A 22,009-nucleotide genomic window follows, 5' to 3' on the forward strand; every position below is an offset into this window, starting at 1 on the left:
CTTGGTTGTGCATTGTACATGTGTCTTTGGTGAAGAAAATGGACTTTAATGGCATAAAATCTCAATTAAATTTATAATAACAGAATTAATGTTTTTATTGAACTCTTACTATATGCCAGACATTGTGCTATATTTTACATGCACTCTTTGATTTAATCCTAAAAACAACCCGAGGAATTCAGAGCTATTATTATTATCTCCATTTTATAGATGGAGAAGCTATAGTTTGAAAAATTAAATAGTGTTTAGAAGATTAATGTAAATTAATTTCAAAGAGAGTTGAGTCCTGCTCTGTCTGATTTTGAAGCCTTTTCTCTTAATCACATCTCTATGCTGCTCAAACATCAGAGAATGAATTTATTTTATTTTTCCTAAAACTTGTTTTCAGTTTCAGCAGTAGTTCAAGAAACAACTAAGTGCTTGTGGAAGTTCATTCTTGAAATCACAGAGCTGAAATTGCACAGATCAGGCCCATAATCCTGAGAAGCACAGACGATTGGCCTCAGGCTGCCTCCGTGATTGTTAGATGATGGACACGGCCTGTTCACCGTGCCACCTTGCACAGACCTGAGGAAGAATCCTGCCTCATTTCTCCAATCTGTTTGTGCCGTGTCCATATTGTACTTAAACCACTTACCTAGTGCGGGACACACGGTGGATTCTTGGAAATGCTGGTAGTAATAAACAGATTTTCCACAATTTAAGCGTAACATATCCATTTTGGAGGAGTCATTTAAACTGAATTCTCTGGTTTAGCTGTTACACACCATTGCTGTCACCTTCAAAGTTTTGGATGCCTTTGCTCCAGCTCGCAGCCTACTGACACTGCTTTCTATAAGAAAATAGAAACTGCAGACCTCACTCAGAATGATTTCATGTAGTCTGGCATAACTCGGTCTTTGCTGCTATCTCCTCAGCACACTTCCTCTAGCAGCTTTTTCGCATGCTCCCCTCTCTCTCGTTTACTCAGACTATGGTTTACTCTCTCAATTCCTGGGCGGCCTCACCTAACTTTATGAACACCACTGACACTTTGGCTATAGGATAGCATAGAGGTTGAGAGCTGCACCCTGGAATAGACTGGGTTTGAATGCTGCCTCTATACTTATTAGCTGTGTGGCTTTGGGCGACTTATTTAACCTTTCTGTGCTTTGGTTCCTCATCTATAAAATCTGTACCTACCTTATAGGATTGTTTTAAGATTTAAAAACTGTTTTAATATGTTAAGTCTTTAGCACATAAAGAAGTTCTGTAAATGTTGACTATTATTATTTTTAGTGTATTATTGTTGTGGGGGTTCAGAATTGGCCACCCCAAAATGTGTCCATTTGGCTTGATTATTTTTAAGGACAAGAGAGTCTGAAAGAAACTTTGACCTTCCCCCTAACTGCCTAAAAGAATTTAAGATAGAAGGGGCTGGCCCCGTGGCCGAGTGGTTGAGTTCACGCGCTCCGCTGCAGGCGGCCCAGTGTTTCGTTAGTTCGAATCCTGGGCGCGGACATGGCACTGCTCATCAGACCACGCTGAGGCAGCGTCCCACATGCCACAACTAGAAGAACCCACAACGAAGAATACACAACTATGTACCGGGGGGCTTTGGGGAGAAAAAGGAAAAAATAAAAAAAATCTTAAAAAAAAAAAAAAAGAATTTAAGATAGAAGACCTGTCCTGGCATTACCGTAGATAACTCTGGGTACCTTAGGCTAGGAGGGTCCTTGCTAAGCCCCTTCTTAACAAAATTCTGTCTACCAGACATTTGCTTGTCCATTTCCATGTGAATCGCCTCCCTCCCCTTTGCCTCTCACTGCTGCCCCCAACATCCTCCTTTGTATGTAGCTGAAGATGGTATTTCAGGTGACAGACTTTGGCCATTCTGGTGAGTTACTCCATTTTCCTGGGTTTCTCCCATGTACACATGCTATTAAGCTTTGTTTGATTTTCTCCTGTTATTTGTCTCATGTTGATTTAATTCTTAGACCAGCCGGAAGGACCCAGAGAGTAGAGGACTTGTCATCCTCCCCTATGTTATACTTAATGCTTTCACTTTGCATCACCTCTTTCCTTTTTCATGCCTTGCTGTCGGACGTTTACCATCATTCCTTTCCTGGCAATACTCGGGTCAGTGACCTCTTTGACAAACTCGACTCATTTCTTCTCCTCCTTAGTTTTAGAGCATTTAATTTCCATCTACCATACCTTCTTAAGCTGTTTTCTTTTTTGTATTCCACAGCCCTGTGCTTTTCACGGCCCTGTGCTTTTCTTTCTTCTTATCCCGTGTGCGGTGACCATTTCTGCTCTCATTACTGTTGATGGAGCCTCCTCTTCCACCCTTTCACATGACTGTCATTTCGATAATGCCTTACTGTTTTTTCCTTAACCCCTCGCAGCTGTAAAAGCCAGCCCTAGTGGTCTAGTAGTGGTTAAGATTCAACACTCTCAGGGCTGCAGCTCAGCTTTGTTTCCTGGTCAGGGAACCACACCACCAGTCTGTTGGTTGTCATACTGTGGCGACTGTGTGTTGCTGTGATGCTGAAAGCTGTGCCAACAGGATTTCAAATACCAGCAGGGTCACCCATGGTAGACTGATTTCAGCAGAGCTTCCAGACTAGACAGACTAGGAGGAAGGACCTGGCCATCCGCTTCTGAAAAAAATTGACCGTGAAAACCCTATGAACAGCAGTGGAGCATTGTGTAATAGAGAGGGGAGAGGATGGCACAAAAAGACCGGGCAGGGTTCTGCCCTGCTGTCCACAGGGGCGCTAGGAGTCAGAATCCACTCCACAGCACTAACCACAATCTGAACTGCTAAAATTTCAGATCTCTGTTTCTTGCCTGTCTTTCTCACTGTAAGGGATATCCCTATATTCACAGTAGCATATAGAACATCTTCTTTTAAATATTCTGCCAAAGTGTCAGGGAGAGCACTTTGTAATTCTTAAACTGAAGCACACTTTTGTTAATTATACTTCAGTAAGCATAGCCACTTGTAACTAGATGTTGTTGACTCAGGCAAGATCTTGGACTTTAGAAGAAACTAAGAGGTAAGGAAGCTAAACAATATGGATTTTTTAAATAATCTATTCAAAAGTAACATAATGACAGATAACAGTACCAGGAGTAGTTTTGCTGTAGATCAATGAAGTTTTACTGCTCATCAAAGGCCTTTAATATGTAATCTAAGATCTCTACCTTGTAAGTCATTTGGGCAGATACTGCTAAAACTTTGAGAGTAAAGATCAATTAAGACTCATCCAAGAGTCACCCGTTTAAAATGTTACGAGAACTTCATTTTTATATATTTTCTTAAACTTGAGCTAAACCTGAATTTTTGATTATCTAAGGTTCTACTTAAACTTTTATCTTTGGCTGTCTTAATAAAGGTGATCCTTTAGGCAAACTAGTCTGTGGCCATAGAAACCTGAATGTTGGTTTTCCCTGTGGGCAGGATATGATTATTGATTGGAAGGGGTACTAGGGAGCCTTTTGGGTTGCTGGGAAATGTCCTATATGTACCTTGCTCTGAGCAGTGGTTACAAGGATGTATATATATGTAAAAAATCCATCAAGCTGAACACTTAAACTTTGTGCCTCTTACTGAAGAGTTGGTGAAATAGGAATGATTTAAAAGAATGACAGGGATTTAAGAATCTCTCCCCTTTAATCCGAAAATTTCCTTTCACCTTCTTGGCCAGTCCGTATACACTTGGAAGGTAGGGACAATATTCTATTAATTTTTAGAGTCCTAGTTAGACAGTGGAAGGGGGTTTGGAGGAAGGAGGAATGCTTAAGAGCTGGCATATATATATCTATGTTTTACTTGATTTGAAGATAGCAAGGTTAAGCTGCACTTTTATTTCAGAATCTTAAAAAGTAGAGTATTTTGTGACATGAGCACATTTTTGTACTTACTTTGCCTTAATTGCTTTCCCACTTGCATCTTCTGTCAGCCTCTCATCTTCCTCTTTTGGTACTTGAGAGTAGAAACTGTATCTTTTACTTTTTACTGCTCGAAAGTGCGTAGTGAATTAGAATTTTTAGGGTGGAGAAGAGATGACAAATGAGTGATTTAATGATGCTGAGAAAATAAAGGGACTGTCCTCAGGCAGCCTCCCTTAGGGAAGATAGTAACATATCTTTTCCATCCCTCTGCCAAAGATTTTATGATAGAAGTAAGCCAAGATTATAGAAAGATTTAGGGTTTCCATATGGAAGAGCCAAACTTAGGGCCAGGAAGAAGGAACAGAAAAGGTGTTTTTAACATTTATGACAAGAGAGAGCCCTTGGATTTGACATATGTAAGCCTTTCCTCCAAAATACCTCAACCTACGACATAAGTCAGGTTCTGGGAAAACTTACTATGCTCAGTTGACCTAGAATTGAATGTGAGTTTACTTTGTAAGAAATATCTATGCACAAGGAAAGCATATGGGAGTCTCGCTGTAGTACTGTCCTTGAGGTTCATGCAATTGTCCTGTTACGTTGTTCTGAATGAGCTGAAAGACTTTTGAAATTTCCCCTAGGATCTTTGCTCTAGACTATAATTTAGCATGTGCATGTCAATGGAGAATTAAAGTTCTCATATTTGGTTGAGGGCCCATTTAATAATCTCTTTCAATATTTCGCAAACTGGAATTGTTTTCAAGTACAAATGCAAGAATAGCACTGTAAGCCCATTAGTTCTCTAAAGGGAATTAGGATTTCTTAAATGTATTCCATCCTGGGACTTGCCTATCTTGCAGCCAAAGTAACTAAAATAATGTGATTCTGTGAAAAGAATTGGATCAATGGGTCCACTAGGACAGATAAAACAGACCTTAGTATGTATAAAACCTTAGTAAAGTAAAATCCAGTGATAACTCAGTGGGCCCCTGACTTCCACCTAACCCCCATTCTCAAATGGGGCCAGGCTAGAATTCTTATCTTCTGACAAGCCAGGAAATCATAGGCACCACTCTTTCAGGAAGTGGGGAGGCAGAAAGTAGATCTCCATATTCCCATTACTCTCTTAACCGAGTTTCCTCAAATCTGGCTAACAAAATGGGCACCATCTAACTGAGAGATTTCTGTTACCAATATTGTGGTCCTGAAGGACCAGTCAATCTCAGAATCCAGTTCCTCCCCATTGATAATTAAACCCAAGGGACCAGCTGTTCCTGGATGGCGCCAAACCAGAGCATGTACTAGGACAGATGCGGATGGTTCAGTGACACCATGGAAATTCAGTCCCCTGGCTGAACAGGTGCACCACAGTCAGCTCATTATTCTCACTGTCTCAGATGCTGTATATTTTATGAAAATGAATTTCTGGACTCTGCTTTTCCCCTTAAAGCGGGCTTTATAGAAGATGATACTTGAAACATCACAAATAGGGCCAGCCTAGATTATTCACTAAGTGGAATTGGGAGAAACTGACATCTGGATCAAGAATAACTCTGCCTGTAAAAGTAGTCGTAGAAATTACAAAGGAAAATTACCACTATTGAAAATTTAAAAATGCATGTCCAAAAGAATCACGTTAAAAAAAATATGACAAACTACGAAAATTGTGATGTTTAATAGCTTTAATACAGGGCTCTTATAAATAAATAGGAAAGATATATAGAAGCCAAAGATGGGGTCAGCCTGGTGGCGTAGTGGTTACATTCATGCGCTCTGCTTTGGCGGCCCAGGGTTCATGGGTTCGGATCTTGGGTGTGGACCTACATACCGCTCATCAAGCCATGCTGTGGAAGCATCCCACATAAAAAAATAGAGGAAGATTGGCACAGATATGTTAACTCAGAGCCAATCTTCCTCACCAAAAGAAAAGCAGCAGCAGCCAAAGAGACATAAAGCAATGTATTAGTGGGACTGTAATTGTGTACGTATATTAAATAAATTATGATTAATATAATGGAACATTATACAGCTACTAAAAATCATGTTTTTGAAAGATTTAATTACATGGAAAAAGCTCATAACCAGAAGTGATAACACTGTATGCATCCAGTATGATCCTAATGTGTGCATATTTAAGGTGTATATTTAGGCACAAAGGAAATATACTGAAAGGAAATAGATCAAACAGGATTACAGAGGTTAGATCTGTGTAGTGAGAGTATGGCTGGGTTTTTTTCTTCATAACTTTCTACATTTTTCAGACTTTAAAAAAAGAATGTGTTAGTTTTATAAGCAGAAAACAAAGCCAACATAAAACAGAAACCATATCTCCTCATTAAAACTTTTCTCTTCCTTTGAAAATTAAATTCGTTTTTTAGAATGGACCAAACATATTAAGTGAAAAAGCCTATCAAAGGTAAATTTTTAAAATAAAAAATGAAGATTTTATTATATTGCCTTTCTTAGATAGTAGATGGGAGACTCAGAAGAAAGAGGCATTTGGAAATTTTAAAAGAGCTCTTTTAACTTGACCTCTTTTAATGTGAATATGTTTGCTCTTCTGCTAAAACCCATTAGGGTGGTGAACAAGATGCTTCCTGAGCACTTCTTGCCACGGCGTCTTTGGTCACCGGGCATGATTTCCTACGGCGTGTTTTCCTCCTTTGACACACACTGGCACAGATGTGTTCCTGGCATCACAGTTCATCAGTCTCCATGTTCATCTAACGCTGATGGACAGGGAATTCTGCCCTGTCCTCCCACGTAGCACTTTCTCGTTAAACCATTTAGCCATTTATAAAACGCCTGTCTGTCTAGCTATTCACATAAAGAGCCAGCATTCTTTTTCAAAGCATTTTAAAATACTAGTTCTTACCTTCCTTATGGGGGGATCATTTTTCATTGATTATTCACATGAAATATTTCAACATAGAATTTCGATTAGGGGAACCTGGCTTCCCAGCTTTTGCCATAGCAGAGTGTTGAAATACTTATGTGGTGACTTGAATTATTTGAAATTCCACAGGAGAGTACAATAGAATTTCACAGCAGGAAAGGACCTTAGAAATAATTTAATCCAACTCTTTTTATTTTACAGATGAGGAAATTGAAGCCAAAGAGGTTAAAACCCAAGATTAACACCCAGTTAGTAATAGGTCTTCTTACTTCTCATTGTGGTCTTTTTAATACAGGATCCTTAGAATAAGTTCCTAAACTTTATTTCGTGGTATTTGGGTACCATCGGCATATATGAAGTTTAGGGGTTGCAAACAGAATCTACCCCGCTATAAATTAAATACAGTGAACTTGAGGTTTTGGCCAAGCCGTCCTAGCACCAGAGTAACAAAGACCTCACTACAGCTTGAGAACACATGGCCCCACTGTGTTGGGATTTTCCTCATTTCTCTTCAGAAAATTCTCATTTGTCCTCAGTCTAATTCTTTTAAGCTTAGTTGTTTTGTTTTCAACCTCAGACTTTTGGCTGAGAAGAAAACCCTTTTCTATCAGTATGATTTTTATAAAAAGCGTGTTAGAGTTTTACTTTGATCTTTATTTATTAAAGCTTTGACAGTTAGTGAGTTACATAAATTTAATTTTTAAGTTAAAGGGAAATAAATAGGGGAAAATTTCATTAAGGAAGAAAACTCGATTTCACTACATACTGTTGTTCTTAAAAGCATAACTAAAGAATTTCTGTAGGAGTTGAGGAAATAGTCTGTCTTCCGGGCCAGTAAAATGAAGATGTCACAGCAGCTGCAAGGTATTGGTTACACGGTTGGAATTCATTTTGATACAGTGGATTTTTATTATTTTTTTAACTTCCCCCTCAAAGTTTTTTTTGATAGCAGGTGTGACTTTTAAGCTTCCAAACTCAAACTTGTATGATACTGAGGAATTTTTTAGGGACAAAATAATCCAAAATATCTGGGAAATAAATTTAAGAAAGATTAGCAAGCTTTCTTGTAATTTTGAGCTCCAATAATACTTCTTACATTAAACAAAACGTAGACTTATTATACTAAAAATTGAAAACTAGCAAATGTTGGAGGAGAAGATAATTGGCAAGTTTATGAATTATGATTGTGTTTATACTTTTCATCTCTAGTCTAATTGATGAAGGCCGTGTCCTATTAATAAAATAGCTAACAAACTTATTTTCAGAAATGCAAATATACCTTCACTGAGGTTATAATTAACACACAAACTCTTATTGGTATAATTTGTATGGTTTATAGTGAAAATGCAAAACATTTGTACATTTTTATTGATAAGATCCATAAAGTTTTGGAAGTGGCGAAATGTTTGTGTGTGTTTCTTATCATAATGAAAGTAATGAAATATATTTTGTTGAATCAGGCTAGATGTAAGCCCCCAAAATGTACGAACAAAACTGTGCCCTCGACCTCCAGACTAGTCTTTTGGACAACAACCTCTTTGTGTGATAATCCAAATTATCACTAACTTCACTTCAGTAGGCGCTGCTACTATTTTTAATTCGTTATATAAAGATATGTTAAATGTAGTTTTAGGCATTTCTAATTGTACTTAAAGTACATCATTATATATAAATATAAAATAACAGTGAGTATGGAAATGTGTTATATTGCACATAGGATACATAAACCTTGGTTTATCCAAAGTTTCACTAGAATTTTTTCCAGTAATACCATGTATATTTATGACAATTAGTACTCGTTTTGTTTTGTTTTTTGAGGAAGATTGGCCCTGAGCTAACATTCGCTGCTAATCCTCCTCTTTTTGCTGAGGAGTACCGCCCCTGAGCTAACATCCGAGCCCATTTTCCTCTATTTTATAGGTGGGACGCTTGCCACAGCATGGCTTAGTAAGCGGTGCATAGATCCACTCCTGAGATCTGAACTGGCGAACCCTGGGACGCTGAAGTGGAACACACAAACTTAACCGCTACGCTACCAGGCTGGGCCCAGTACTCATAATTTTGATTCACATATTTATAAGATTCTCAGAGGCTTTCTGAATCATTAAAGGAAGATTAAAGTCTGTTCCATGTTTTTTTCTCAGCCCTGTATACTTGGGTCACTGTAGTAACTCTCAATCTGTTCTCCTTACCTTTCTACTTCGTCCTGCACGTTGCCACCAGATCATTCATCATAAAATAGTGTTTTCATCATATCCATTCTTGCTCAAGAAACTTTAGCAGCCTCTTATTTCTGTTACCCACTTTGGTCTCTTGCTTCCCCCAGAATACCCCCTACTCCAATGAGCTGCCCTCCTACTATCTCATAATGCGTCCTATTGATGTTGCTCTTGCTGCTGTGTGAAGGTGTCAGCGTAGGTCTTGGGACAATGTTTGTTTCCTTTCCCTCTGCCTCCTATGTGAGACCTAGTTCAAATTCCACATCTTATGTCAAGTTCACGGGTTCTTCTTGGACTACTCCGGTCCGATGTTATCTCCCTATTCCCCATTCACTTGTACCTTTAAGTTCTGATTATTTTCTTGTAGTATTCTGTAATTGTTTCTTGTCTGGAGGTCACGTTTTCCTGGCAAACTGTCTGAGGCAGTGATTCAGGCTCTGGCTGTGTAGACTCTACGACAAGACCTACTGGATCAGATGACATCCCCGGTTTTGATAAGCTACCCAGGTGATTCCAGTGTTGATCAAATCACTTAGTGTCACTTAAACTGTGCAGTAAATACTTGAACAGAATTAACTATAGATTTTGTATTAAATGCATTTTGTTTTAAGTTTGTTGAAAATTTATGATCTGTGTATAATGTTACTTCCTTTCATCTAGTTTATAGTTAGGGTGTCCCATTCTCCCCAAATTCTATACCTGTGAGAGAAATTTTCAAATAAAATATTTCAGTCACGTGTACCTAAATGAACACACATGCACTTTCCTTTTATAAAACTTCACTTCTCTTTAATTATGCAAGTAATTCATAAATACATTCTCATGAAGAACTCAAAAATACAAAGTAAAACTCACTCTTGATTCCTTCCCCCATGGTACACAGGGCTACTGATTTGCCACATTCCCTTCTGAATTTTTAAAATACGTTTACATATTTTGTATTTTGTTTCTCCTATAAATATAATATGAATTATTTTAAACTTCTCACTTTGTTTGTCTTGGCGCTCTTTCCATATCAGTATGTGTGTATGTGTATGCTCATTCTGTATGGTGTTCTGTAGCATGGATGTACCACCACTGATTTAAGCATCCTTCTGTTAATAGATGGATACTAATAGGTGAATAGGTTGCTCTCACTTTTTTTCCTTCCTATAAACCAACCCTCAGTGATCATCCTTGCATATCTCTTCTGAACATGTACCATTTGCTCTTAAGTAAGGTCTTCCTGCTCTGCCTCCTTTCCATTTTCAGTCCCCAAGCAATATCTCATAGCTTGCATCAGTGTACTCTTTTTCAGGTTGTGGCCAAAAAGCACAGGATCAAGTCATGAAATTTGCATTCTAGACTCTGTTAACTTGCTCTGTGATCTTGGACTCTTTTATCCTTTGTTATGTGAGAACAAAGATTAGATGGGATGACTTCTAGGGGTCCTTACAGTTCTAACAATCTCTTGTTCTAATTAGGCTTGTGGGCGTGATGTCATTCATTTTTATCATATTCAGCTAGTAGCAAGTGCCATTGAATCTTGTAAATCGTAAAGGTTCGCAGTGCTTATGAATAAAAGGCCATTATACATTATTCCTCATTATTCCTCATTAGTCTTCTGCGTTACTTCTCACCTGAAGCTGGAATGCCATTTCCAGATGAACTAGTAGTGATGGTAGTAATGGTAGTAATGGTAGTAGTAATGCCTTTTTTCCTTTGGATAATGCTCAACAGTTTACAGAAGCCTGTTACTCATACCAGCTCATTTTTAGGTATTATCCGTTTCCCACAAATCCTGAGAAATTAAAAGACTTGTTCAATATCATTCGACCAATGAGTTTCAGGGCCCAGACATTACCTCACATTTTTTGATTACTAAATTCACTATTTTCTTAAAGACAGTTTCTTCATACTCAAATATTTATTCAAGTTACACTAAATTTCTTTTTCAACATTTATAAAGTGCTTGGTATTTATTAGATGCTATTTAAATGTTAGTCTTCTATTCCCAACCTTTTCCCCCGCTCCTCCTAGTTTACTGGCTGGTTTGTGTTCAGTTATATCAGTTCCAGACATCAAGATGACCAACACTTTTGAGTCAGCATCTCTTGAGCGGTCAGCGAATGCGTTACGCTAGTAGTTGTGGCTATTGTTATCCTTCAAATCACTTGACACAGACCGTAAACATTTAGCTCTGGTGTATGAAAGATGAATCAGAGGCCAAGCACAGCTTGCTACAGGGTATCTGTTTCATCTTCACGATGGAGCCCAAGTGTGCCAGTGATGATTCATGGGAATACTTCACGAGGAAGACTGGTTTTGTTTGTGTTGGAAATCTTTTAAAGAATGCTCATCCAAGTGTGGATTCTTTTATTTTCAGATACTTTCTTCCTAACATACCAGCACTGAACTGAAGTTATTACTTGCAGAATACCCTTTTACGCAAAGGCAGTATGGCACAATCCAGCAGGACTACTGAGACTAAAATGTGCTACTTTCAGCACTTTCTTACTTAAATTTGGTTACCAGGAAGTAGAAACTATATATCCTTCATAACATTTTAGTTGTTCAGAAATATATAAAGCAGTTTTTCTCCATAACTTTTGACTTTCCTGAATGCTGGGAAGAGCTATTTGGAATTTGTGAAAACTGATACTGTCTGTTTGTGACTTGTGATATTAATTCTGCAGCTATGTCAACGGTAGAGTTCCAGAGACGGTGGCATGTTTCCATGTTTTAGTATTCCCATTTCTCTCACCCTAAAATCTCCCACCCTCTGCCCAAAAATTATTAAAAGAGAGAGTAGAAATGAGGGAGACAAAGAAGCAGACCATTTATAGCTTTTCCACATTTTTTTCTGTTTCTTGTTAATCTTTTTCCTCTCATACTTATTTTTTTCCATAGTATTTTTAAGAAATTTCCCTTGCCTCCGTATCTGCCCCGGCCCGCATTATCATGATTACCCCGCTCTGTACCTCCCACCCTCCCTCCTGCAGAGAACTTTACAGTCTCGTTATTTGTTCCTCTGACTGAAATGTGCACATACCACAGCTCTCTGGTCATGAGTCCTGGAGCCAAGGTTCTCAACTGCTGTGACAGTTCTCAAGTTGGAAGGGCCAGGGGCCATTTATTACTAATTATGAGTACCCGAGTTTGTAAGTGCTTTGTTTTTTTAAAGCAGAGTTGAGCCAGCCTTGTAATAAGATCACTGTCACCCACTTGCGTACAGAAATGCTTTCTTACGTGGGAGAGAAAGAGTAACACTCCAGCTAATGGTCTGGGAATTGTGCACAACCCAAACTCATCTACGCCACAGCCTGTGGGAGTGTGTCGTGGAGCATGCCCGTATCATCTGCTTTGGGGCTTTTTCTCAGCAGAAAAAGGCAAAAAAACCTAACCAAAGAACAGGCAGATGCTGCCACCTAAGATTATTGTTGTTTGTTTGTTTTTGGCACGTGTTTTGACCGTATGGTATTAAAAGCTGACTGAACCCTGGAAAAACATTGTTTCTCTCTTTAATCGAGGTTCGATTTGCTTACGTACTTGTTCGTTTTTACTAGCTGTTATTTATCAACACAAGACTGAGGTTAGGATGAAAATCATCCTGCAAGTTTTATTAGATAGATACCAAAAGCAGCAAATGGGAAAGATTTTACAAATGGCAGAAGAGGACTTCTGAGCAATCAAAGTGTGTGGTGGTCTCCCTGGCTTGCCTCCTTTCACAGATATTTTCTGGAAAGAGATTGCAAGGGCAGAATGAAAGATGGCAGCACTGTGGATCAAACAGTTTCACATTTTACCTGTAGTTGTGGTTTGGGTGGTTCACACATCTTTTTGTCCTGTCTCTTAGTATAAAACCTTCAAAGGGATCTTATGTTTTCCCGGGAGGTGTCTTTGTGGTAAACTCAATTTTTCTTTTTCCAACTGATGTTGGCAATCTCTACTTATTGTCTCAAATTTAACATAAAATGAAGCCTTTACTCAAGCAGAAAGAAAGTAATGAATCTATAGTTGTTTCTGTCTCTGGGGAGTAAACTAGTCATAGATCCATGAATTTCTCAGTGTAAAAAAAAGTTAATGGGGGTGAGTAGGAGGAAAGAGAACATTTACATTTGTTCCAACCCAAAATGTATATAAAAAATATCATTACTTTGCAACTGCTTAGGATAACCTATCCCAGAATTGTGGCTCTGGGGATCACTTTAGATCTAAAGATAGCAAAATTTGTTAACTTCTTGTGGAAATTCAAGCGTAGTTTTGAGGCTGTGTAACTGGAAAACAAAGAGCAAAAAGTTCAGATTTTGTGTACAAGTTAATTGATTGGTTTCTGTGTTGGGTGTCTTACTCTCCCTCTCTGTAAAAGTAAATTTTCTCTCGTAGTTCATTAATAGCTTCATCATTGGTGTTCAGAGAGCATATTCTTTAAAAGTCAATGTATGCGCAACTCTGAAAGTACTAAAAACCATTAACTTGTATACTTTAAATGGATTAGTTATATGGTATGTGAATTATATCTCAATAAAACTGTTACATTAAAAAATCAATTGTAATTATATTTGAAAATATCGTGGGTTTTCTTTTTCTTTGTACATTTACCCAAAAAACTAAACGTTCTTCACGACCTCTTCAGTAGTAATCATTTTTATTGAAAGCCCCTTTTGTATCAAGCACGGCTCCAAGCCCTTCACTAGCTCAGTGGAGTTGCGGGGTGCTCCTTCCCTCTGCGCGTGCTCAGGTAGCCCTGGCAGGCTGACTGCTGGGTGTTAGGAGGCTGCGCCCTCTACGTCCACACATTTCTCCTCCCACTGTTTGACACGGCTGCCTACCAAACCTATCATGCTGGCTAGGCTTGTTTTTCTAATTATGTCGTTTAATTTTTTTAATAATCCATTTATATATAGGTTCTAAAAGAAAGGGTTGATTTTGTGAAAGGAAAATTGTAGGCTTTAGAAAGACTATATAGAGGTAAGTTGCTATGAAAAAAATTGATATCGAATTAGGCATGAGAGAAACAATTGTAAAAGATTTTGGGGGAAATCGTCAAAACTTGGATGTGTATTATAGTCAGTATACTCAGTATACAGTTGTCCCCCCTTATCCATGGTTTCACTTTCTGAGGTTTCAGTTACCTGGGGTCAACCCTGGTCCGAAAATAACACTACATTACAGTGCCTACTCACTCACCTCACTTCATCTCATCACGTGGGCATTGTATCAGCTCACATCGTCACAAGAAGGATGAGCACAGAACAGTAAGATATTTTGAGAGAGAGAGACCATGTTCACATAACTTTTATTGTAATATATTGTTATAACTGTTCTATTTTATTTTTAGTTATTGTTGTTAATCTCTTACTGTGCCTCATTTATAAATTAAACTTTGTCATAGGTATGTATGTATAGCAAAAAGCACTATATATATAGGATTCGGTGCTAGCCACGGTTTCAGGCATCCACTGGGGGTCTTGGAACATATCCCCAGTGGATGAGGGGGGACCACTATACTCACAAGTATCCTAAGTCCTCCAAAACTGGAAGTCATAGGCAATGCAGTGTGGTGTGGCTTGTGTAAGAAAAGATCGGCAGCTGACTGTGCATTTAAATTTAAGTTACAATGAGATATTTAAGAACTGTATATGGCACTTTTTTAGAATTTTTCACTTTAATTAACCTTTTTGATTAACCATCAAATTAATGGTTCATGCATCATTGAATACAAAGGCCTCATTGAATACAAAGTATATAAGTATATATATACTTCTGGTATAAGATTCAGAGGCACAAACAAAAAGTGGCAAAATGTAGTAAGGTGGTAAAGTTGTTTAGGACTGACAGATGGGAATGGGCTGAAGTTCCAAAGTGTGTGGGTGTGTGTAACAGAAAAAGAGAGAGAGAGAGAAACAGAAAATAAAACTAAATTTACCTGTGTTGATATTTGTGTCCCCATATTCTTGCTATCCATTCACTAGTATTGACTTCAAAGCTGATGAGCCTGAGAAAAGTAATAAAAGGTGCTCGCTCATTAATCCAACAAACTCTGATCTGACATCCACAAAAGGACCATACATTATACTAGTTTATGGAGCTGTGAATGCAAATAAGATATGGTCCCTCTTTATGCCATTAATATCTCCTTTTAGCTTTTAAAAATGAACTTTCTTTACATATATAAAAAGAATGCAGTTTTTTTGTATTTAGGAATGCTGTGACTATTTGGTCTCATACTTAGTTCTTAAAGCAACAAGTTCTCTTATGCTCTTCTTACTGGAAACTCTGACTTTAAATTCCACATCTCCCAAAAGAAAGGCTACCTCCCTTCCTGTATGACAGATTAATACTTTATAATTATCCCTATGTTGTTTGTCTTTTTTCCCTTGGTTTTATGGACAGACACATGCAGGACAGAGAGCATCAAGTTAGGCATCGAGAGACGTGACTTCTCACTACAGCTCTGCTCCTAAGACCCTGAACGACAAGGCACCCTGAGGCCCATGTCTACAGCTGGGGCTGGGATGGAATTGGAATATATACTCTCTGAGGTGGTTTCCACTGCTTGCAACCTCTGAGGTTGTTCTGTCTTTTTGATTTTAATATTTTTAATGGGCTTAGGGTCCCTAATGAGGACATATAAATAAAACATGAAATTTAGAACATATGCATCTTTCATATAAACAGATTAATACAAAGTGCGTTCTAGAATGTAAGCTCTATGAAGTTTGGGACCCTGTTGATCTCATTCATGGCTATACCAACAGTTAGATAAATATATTTTTAAGAAGGAATACATGTATCTTAGTGAGAAATGTGAATGGAGAGGGAAAATAAGAAAGGAAACCTTAGCTCTCAAAGAAATTCTAAAATAAAGTTCTAACTATTGGAAGAGTAATAGCTTGAAGTAGAAAGATTGGAAGACAGATTTTTGCATCTTGTTTTGTTTCCTTGAAAAGTAGGCCGGTCTGGTGGAAGATTTGAGGTTAGGAGAGAGTACACAGGTAGGACATTCGTTCATTTATTCAGAAATATTTAAGTATCCTCTCCGTATTAGTGTTATGGTTATCAAACTTTTTGGTCTCACAACCCCTTTACACTTTCAAAAACTGTTAAGGATCCAAAGAGCTTTTGCTTATATGGGTTATAACTGGTATTTACCATATTAGAATTGAAATTGAGAAATTAAAAACTTTTAATTTATCTCACTTAAAAAGAACAGTAATAAACCCTTTACATGTTGATGTGAATAACGTTTTTTATGAAAAATAATATATTTTCCAAAACAAAAAACAGTTTAGTGAGATAATTACATTTGTTTCAGATTTTTGCAAACCTCTTTGAAGTGTGGCTTGATAGAAGACAGCTGAATTCTCATATCTGCCTCTGCAGCCAATCTATTGCAATGTGCTGTTTGGTTGAAATATACGAAATTATGGGGAAAATCTAGCCTTACCCAGGTATGGAGTGGGAAAAGGGAAGCCCTCACAGACCCCGTGTAGGGTCTCAGGATGAGTCAGGGGTCTTCAGGCCACACTGTGAGAACCACTGTACTTGGGAATGGTGAAACATGAGTAGCAAATTTTCTTTGTTCACCAAATATTTATTAAGTGCATACCAAGTGCCAGTAAATAGGAAAAAATTAATCTGCTAGGAATGAAGAGTTTGGAGGTTGAGACTAAGTTGGAGTTTGGAGTTTCTTTTGACAGCTTGTCTATTCTTTTGGGTGGGGGGTGGGGCAGTACAAAGGATGAGAGGGAAAAACAGAGTATGGGGAAGTACACGCCAGTACTTGTTAAAATGGATTGTGGCGTTAGATACTAAGAAACTGCAAGATGGAAGAGCAGCTCCTGCGTCTTGATGTGGAAATAATTTGTAGTACTACAAGAAGGTCTTGATGCCCTCCCCCTTTTTTTTGGTGAGGAAGATTGGCCCTGAGCTAACATCTGTTGCCAATCCACCTCTTTTTGTTTGAGGAAGATTGTCGCTAAGCTAACATCTGTGCTCATCTTCCTCTATTTTTTGTATGTGGGACGCTGCCTAAGCATGGCTTGATGAGTGGTATGTAGGTCCACACTGGGGATCCAAACCTGCGAACCTGGGGCTGCCAAAGCCAAACGCCCAAACTGAACCTCTACACCACCAGGCCAGCCCCTTGATACCCTATTTTTAAAAAAAGATGTTAGGGATCCTTGATAAGTAAGAAACAGCCTAGAATGGAGACAGGTATGTAGATTCCTGTTGTGAGAAAGATGAGAGAATCTGTAGCTATAGGTTTGGAGAATGTTGCCCAGTGTGACTGTGATTCGGCTAGGTGGGTGTGATACGAGTCTGGGAAGGTGCTGCCTCCAGACCAGCCTCTCTAGCACTCACCTACCTGGTGTACTGATGGCCAACGTTCATTGTTAAATCCGTGTGTGTTTACAATCTCTCAAATAGATTGTCTTTTTTAACCCTTCCAGGATTCTTCCACGAGGAAAGAGAACAAGTAGAATGTTAAATACGTATATTAAGACTTTGTTTTTGTTATAGTGCTTTGTTTCTGATTGTTTTTCCTTTGCTTTTTTTTCAGACCATCCAGACCTTTCAAGTTACCAAAAAGGTAAAGTAATCTGAATCATCTTATTAAATAATAAGCTTAGTTGCCTGCTTTTCTGCTTCTAGTGCTTTCTCCACATTTTGCTACTGTTTCCACCTCCTTCATTCATACTTTTATGAAGGAAAAGTACATCTCCCCTGAGTTGACTGCTTAAGGAATCCTATATCTCCAAAAGTGGTTTTAATCTCAAGGTGGATTTTTAGCCTTTATATTCTATTTGTGGGTAATCATTTATATTTGCCTAATTATTTTGCATTCCTTCCTGTAATGGATTGGCTTGTCAGTGTCTTACTTACTTACTAGGTAGAGACACTGTTCTGCTTGAATTCATGACAGTTTATTTCAGATGGGTTGTCTGTATTTCCTTCTAAAAATTTTGTCGCCCTATTAAGATGGAAGTATTCTTTTATGTGAAAATGTTAAAGTTTTATCTTTTCAGTAGAAAAGCAAAATTTTAAATGGATCAAAGTTTCTGAAAAAAAGCACTGTCTCGTCAGATGTCCTTGTCCATTGTGGTTCCAGATATAATATTGTTACACCTTAAGGAACTCTTAAGTGATCTTTGAAATTCACTTACTACAGAAGCTCAGATGCTGATAACTCTGAAGCCTGCCTCAGGAGGGTTACCATCTGTTTGGAGTAAAGTTACTATGTAAATTTTTAATTAGTAAATTCCTCTTCCATTTTTAAAAAATTGTTGTTTTTAAATTGTGGTAAAATACATCTGGCGTAAAATTTACCATTTTAACCATTTTTGAGTGTACAGTTCTATGGCATTAAGTACATTCACATTATTATGCAACCATCACCACCATCCATCTCCAGAACTTTTTTCTTCTGCAAAACTGAAACTGTGTACCCATTAAACAATAACTCCTCATTCCTCCTGCCCTAGCCCCTGGCAACCACCACTCTACTTTCCGTCTCTATGAATTTGACTACCATAGGTCTCTCATACAATTGGAACCATACAGTGTTTATCCTTTTGTGACTGGCTTATTTCACTTAGCATAATGTTCTCAAGTTCATCCATATTGTAGTGTGCGTCAGAATTTCCTTCCTTTTTAAGACTGAGTAATATTCCATTCACTACGTTTTGTTTATCTATTTTTGAAAAAAAAATATGGAAAAAGATGAAGGGAAGAGGCTACACAAGTAAACTTGGCATACTAATAAAACAAATTTCCATTTTTCTAGAAATAATAGGGTCTTCTCAGGTGACTAAAAATTTTTCATTTTGGAAATATTTGTGTATATCTTTTCTCTGTTAATAAATTGGTATTTTTAAAAGTCTTAATTTCTTTTCAGTATATACACATATAAATACAACTTCTTCAAAGAAGCCTTTTCTGATTGCCCTTTCCCACCCTAACTGGAGGACTGTCTTCCTTCATTGAATTCACAAAACATTTTATATGTATCTCTCTAAAGACATCTCCTTTTTGCCTGGTTTTGTAGTTATTTGTGTACCTGTCTGATTTTCTGAATTACGTTCTAAGTTCCTTGAGATCAAGACCCATGTCTGCCATTTTTATATTCCCAGAATGTCCTGCATCCTTACTTCGTAATGATAATTGTCAGATGAATTTATTACTTCACAAGAAATCTGTATCCTGTTTTCTTTTCAAGCTTCAATCATTCCTCCCACTAAATTGTTAGTTAATACCACTGGGAAAGTTATGATGAATAGTATTTTGAAATGCTTACCCTTAAAGGACAAGAAGATATAGGAAAGAGTTATGGGGAAATAGAAAGGAAGAAACCGAGGAAGAAGAGATTTCTAGAAAGAAAGGGCTAGCTAAAGGGTTAAATATTGCTCAGGTCAAGGAAGGTGAAAACCAAGACTAGTTGATTTTGGCAGAGTCATGAGAACAAAAGCCAGACTACAGGGGGTTAAGGATTGGGTATTTGGTCAAGACAAAGAGGCCTCAGGTCCAAGGCACTCACTCTCTGAAGCTGGGCTTTCTGCTTGGAAGGGAAGGGGAGAAAGAAGAGAGTGTTTCCAGAAAGACAGCAAAGGGCAAGGGAAAAGCCCTTGGAAACTGAAAGAGGAAAATTTACTCTGGAGGGTCTTACTGTAACACAAATGGCCCATTTAAACCAGGCCACCAAATAATGTCACTTGAGCATTAGTTAACCCTGTAAGACACTTAGTTTATTTGTTTCAACAGTTATTTCTGATCTTTTTCCAGAGTAAACCCAAGAATAAGGTGGCTGAGAATCTATGAGTATTTGAGGGACTTCCCTTTGGACACTCATGAAAACTCCCACATGACAGTAACAACCAGGACCAGGTTGCCAGGCAGCATGCCCACTAACTCAGGTCCACAGTTCACCCATGAACACATTTCATTCACCCTGCTACTTCTGTTTCCTCATCCTAGAAAGGGGGGCTGCATCCTTCAGCTCTGTGTACTATTTGAGACTTCACCTGTTCAGAGGATGATGGCAACCTTTAGACAGCCGTGCCCTGGATAGAGCTGAGGGCCCTAACCTAGGCAACTGGTACAGCAGTAGGGCCTCAGGGAAAACTGTCACCTGGTCATTCCCTGGAGAATGACTTCTTGCTGTAAGCCAGGTGTCGCAGAGGTGATTGCATTTACAATTATGTTGTGGTGTTGCCTAAAGATTTCCAAAATTAGAGCAGGCAGATGAAAGACAAGTATTATATGCTATGCAGAAGAGCTTACAATAAAAGGCATGGTCCTTTTGAAAATTCTTCTAATGCACATGTGGTTCACTTTTCAAAGAAAATAATGTGCAAGTGCTTTATTCTTTAAACTTAGTTAGAATATATACCTTGAGTGCTCGCTTCGGCAGCACATATACTAAAATTGGAACGATACAGAGAAGATTAGCATGGCCCCTGCACAAGGATGACACGCAAATTCGTGAAGCGTTCCATATTTTTGAAAATTGACCATTCTTTTTCACCACACACCAAAATAAACTCAAAATGGATCAAAGACCTAAAGATTAGGCCTGAGACAATAAGTCTTTTGGAAGAGAATATAGGCAGTACACTCTTTGACATCAGTTTCAAAAGAATCTTTTCGGACACTAACTCCTCAGTTGAGGGAAACAATAGAAAGAATAAACAAATGGGACTTCATCAGACTAAAGAGCTTCTTCAAGGCAAGGGAAAACAGGATTGAAACAAAAAAACAGCTCACTAATTGGGAAAAAATATTTACAAGCCACTTATCCGACAAAGGGTTAATCTCCATAATATACAAAGAACTCACACGGCTTAACAACAAAAAAACAAACAACCCGATCAAAAAATGGGCAGAGGACATGAACAGACATTTCTCAAAAGAAGATATGAATATGGCCAATAGACACATGAAAAGATGTTCATCATCGCTAATCATCAGGGAAATGCAAATCAAAACTACACTAAGATATCACCTTACCCCCGTTAGATTGGCAAAAGCATCCAAAACCAAGAACGACAAATGTTGGAGAGGTTGTGGAGAAAGAGGAACCCTCATACACTGTTGGTGGGAATGCAAACTGGTACAGCCACTATGGAAAACAGTATGGAGATTTCTCAAAAAGTTAAAAATAGAAATACCCTATGACCCAGCCATCCCATTACTGGGTATCTATCCTAAGAACCTGATATCAGAAATCTCAAGAGTCTGTTGCACCCCTATGTTCATCGCAGCATTATTTACAATAGCCAAGACGTGGAACCAGCCTACATGCCCAGAAACTGATGATTGGATAAAGAAGATGTGGTATATATACACAATGGAATACTACTCAGCCATAAAAAAAGACGAAATTGGCCCATTCACAACAACGTGGATGGACCTCGAGGGCATTATGTTAAGCGAAATAAGTCAGTCAGAGAAAGACGAACACTATATGACTCCACTTATAGGTGGAAATTAGTATATTGAGAAGGAGATCTGATCGGTGGTTACCAGGGAAAAGGGGGGGTGGGGGGAGGGTACGGAGGGGGAAGTGGTGTACCCACAACATGACTAACAAAAATGTACAACTGAAATCTCACAAGGTTGTAATCTATCATAACATTAATAAAAAAAAAAAAAAAAAAAAAAAGAATATATACCTTGAACCCAGACTCACCAAGAGTGGAATTAGCAAAAAACATAGCAGTGAGATTTATAGCCTATTTTTAATTTCCTTTACTTCTCCAATTTTCCTGCTTTATTAGATTTTTATCTTTACATTACAACCACTGTCTGGGTTTCATATAGTATATGGAAGTTTTGTTTCCCATGTGGTGCCCATAGCTATACAATGTCTTATCATAGATAGCAAGAAGAGCAGAAATATCCTTAGCAATATTATGGTATTTTGGAGAAACACTAGTCTGAGTCAATTTACTCAGAATAGTTGGGGCTTTCCTCCATGGAGCTTTATGTACTCAGGCTGGTGATTCCATTTCTTCAGTGTGAGCAGTTGTCTCTA

General features: G+C 38.2%; 1 protein-coding gene and 1 non-coding gene across 12 annotated transcripts in view; both read left to right on the forward strand.

The window, feature by feature from the left end:
• Positions 1-22,009, forward strand: part of DISP1 (dispatched RND transporter family member 1) — a 204,150-nt gene that overhangs the window by 164,199 nt on the left and 17,942 nt on the right. For all 11 annotated transcript variants that reach the window (XM_014838729.3, XM_044762988.2, XM_014838721.3 and 8 more), the window contains one exon: positions 17,540-17,569. In XM_014838729.3, the coding sequence (XP_014694215.1) occupies positions 17,540-17,569 (30 nt within the window). The remainder of the gene's footprint in view (positions 1-17,539; positions 17,570-22,009) is intronic.
• On the forward strand, positions 20,371-20,477 carry LOC123282322 (U6 spliceosomal RNA). The gene has a single exon (XR_006522395.1). It is a non-coding gene; the product is annotated as a U6 spliceosomal RNA (small nuclear RNA).

The sequence above is a fragment of the Equus asinus genome, chromosome 30 (assembly GCF_041296235.1).
Source record: "Equus asinus isolate D_3611 breed Donkey chromosome 30, EquAss-T2T_v2, whole genome shotgun sequence".
In the NCBI taxonomy this organism is placed as follows: domain Eukaryota; kingdom Metazoa; phylum Chordata; class Mammalia; order Perissodactyla; family Equidae; genus Equus; species Equus asinus.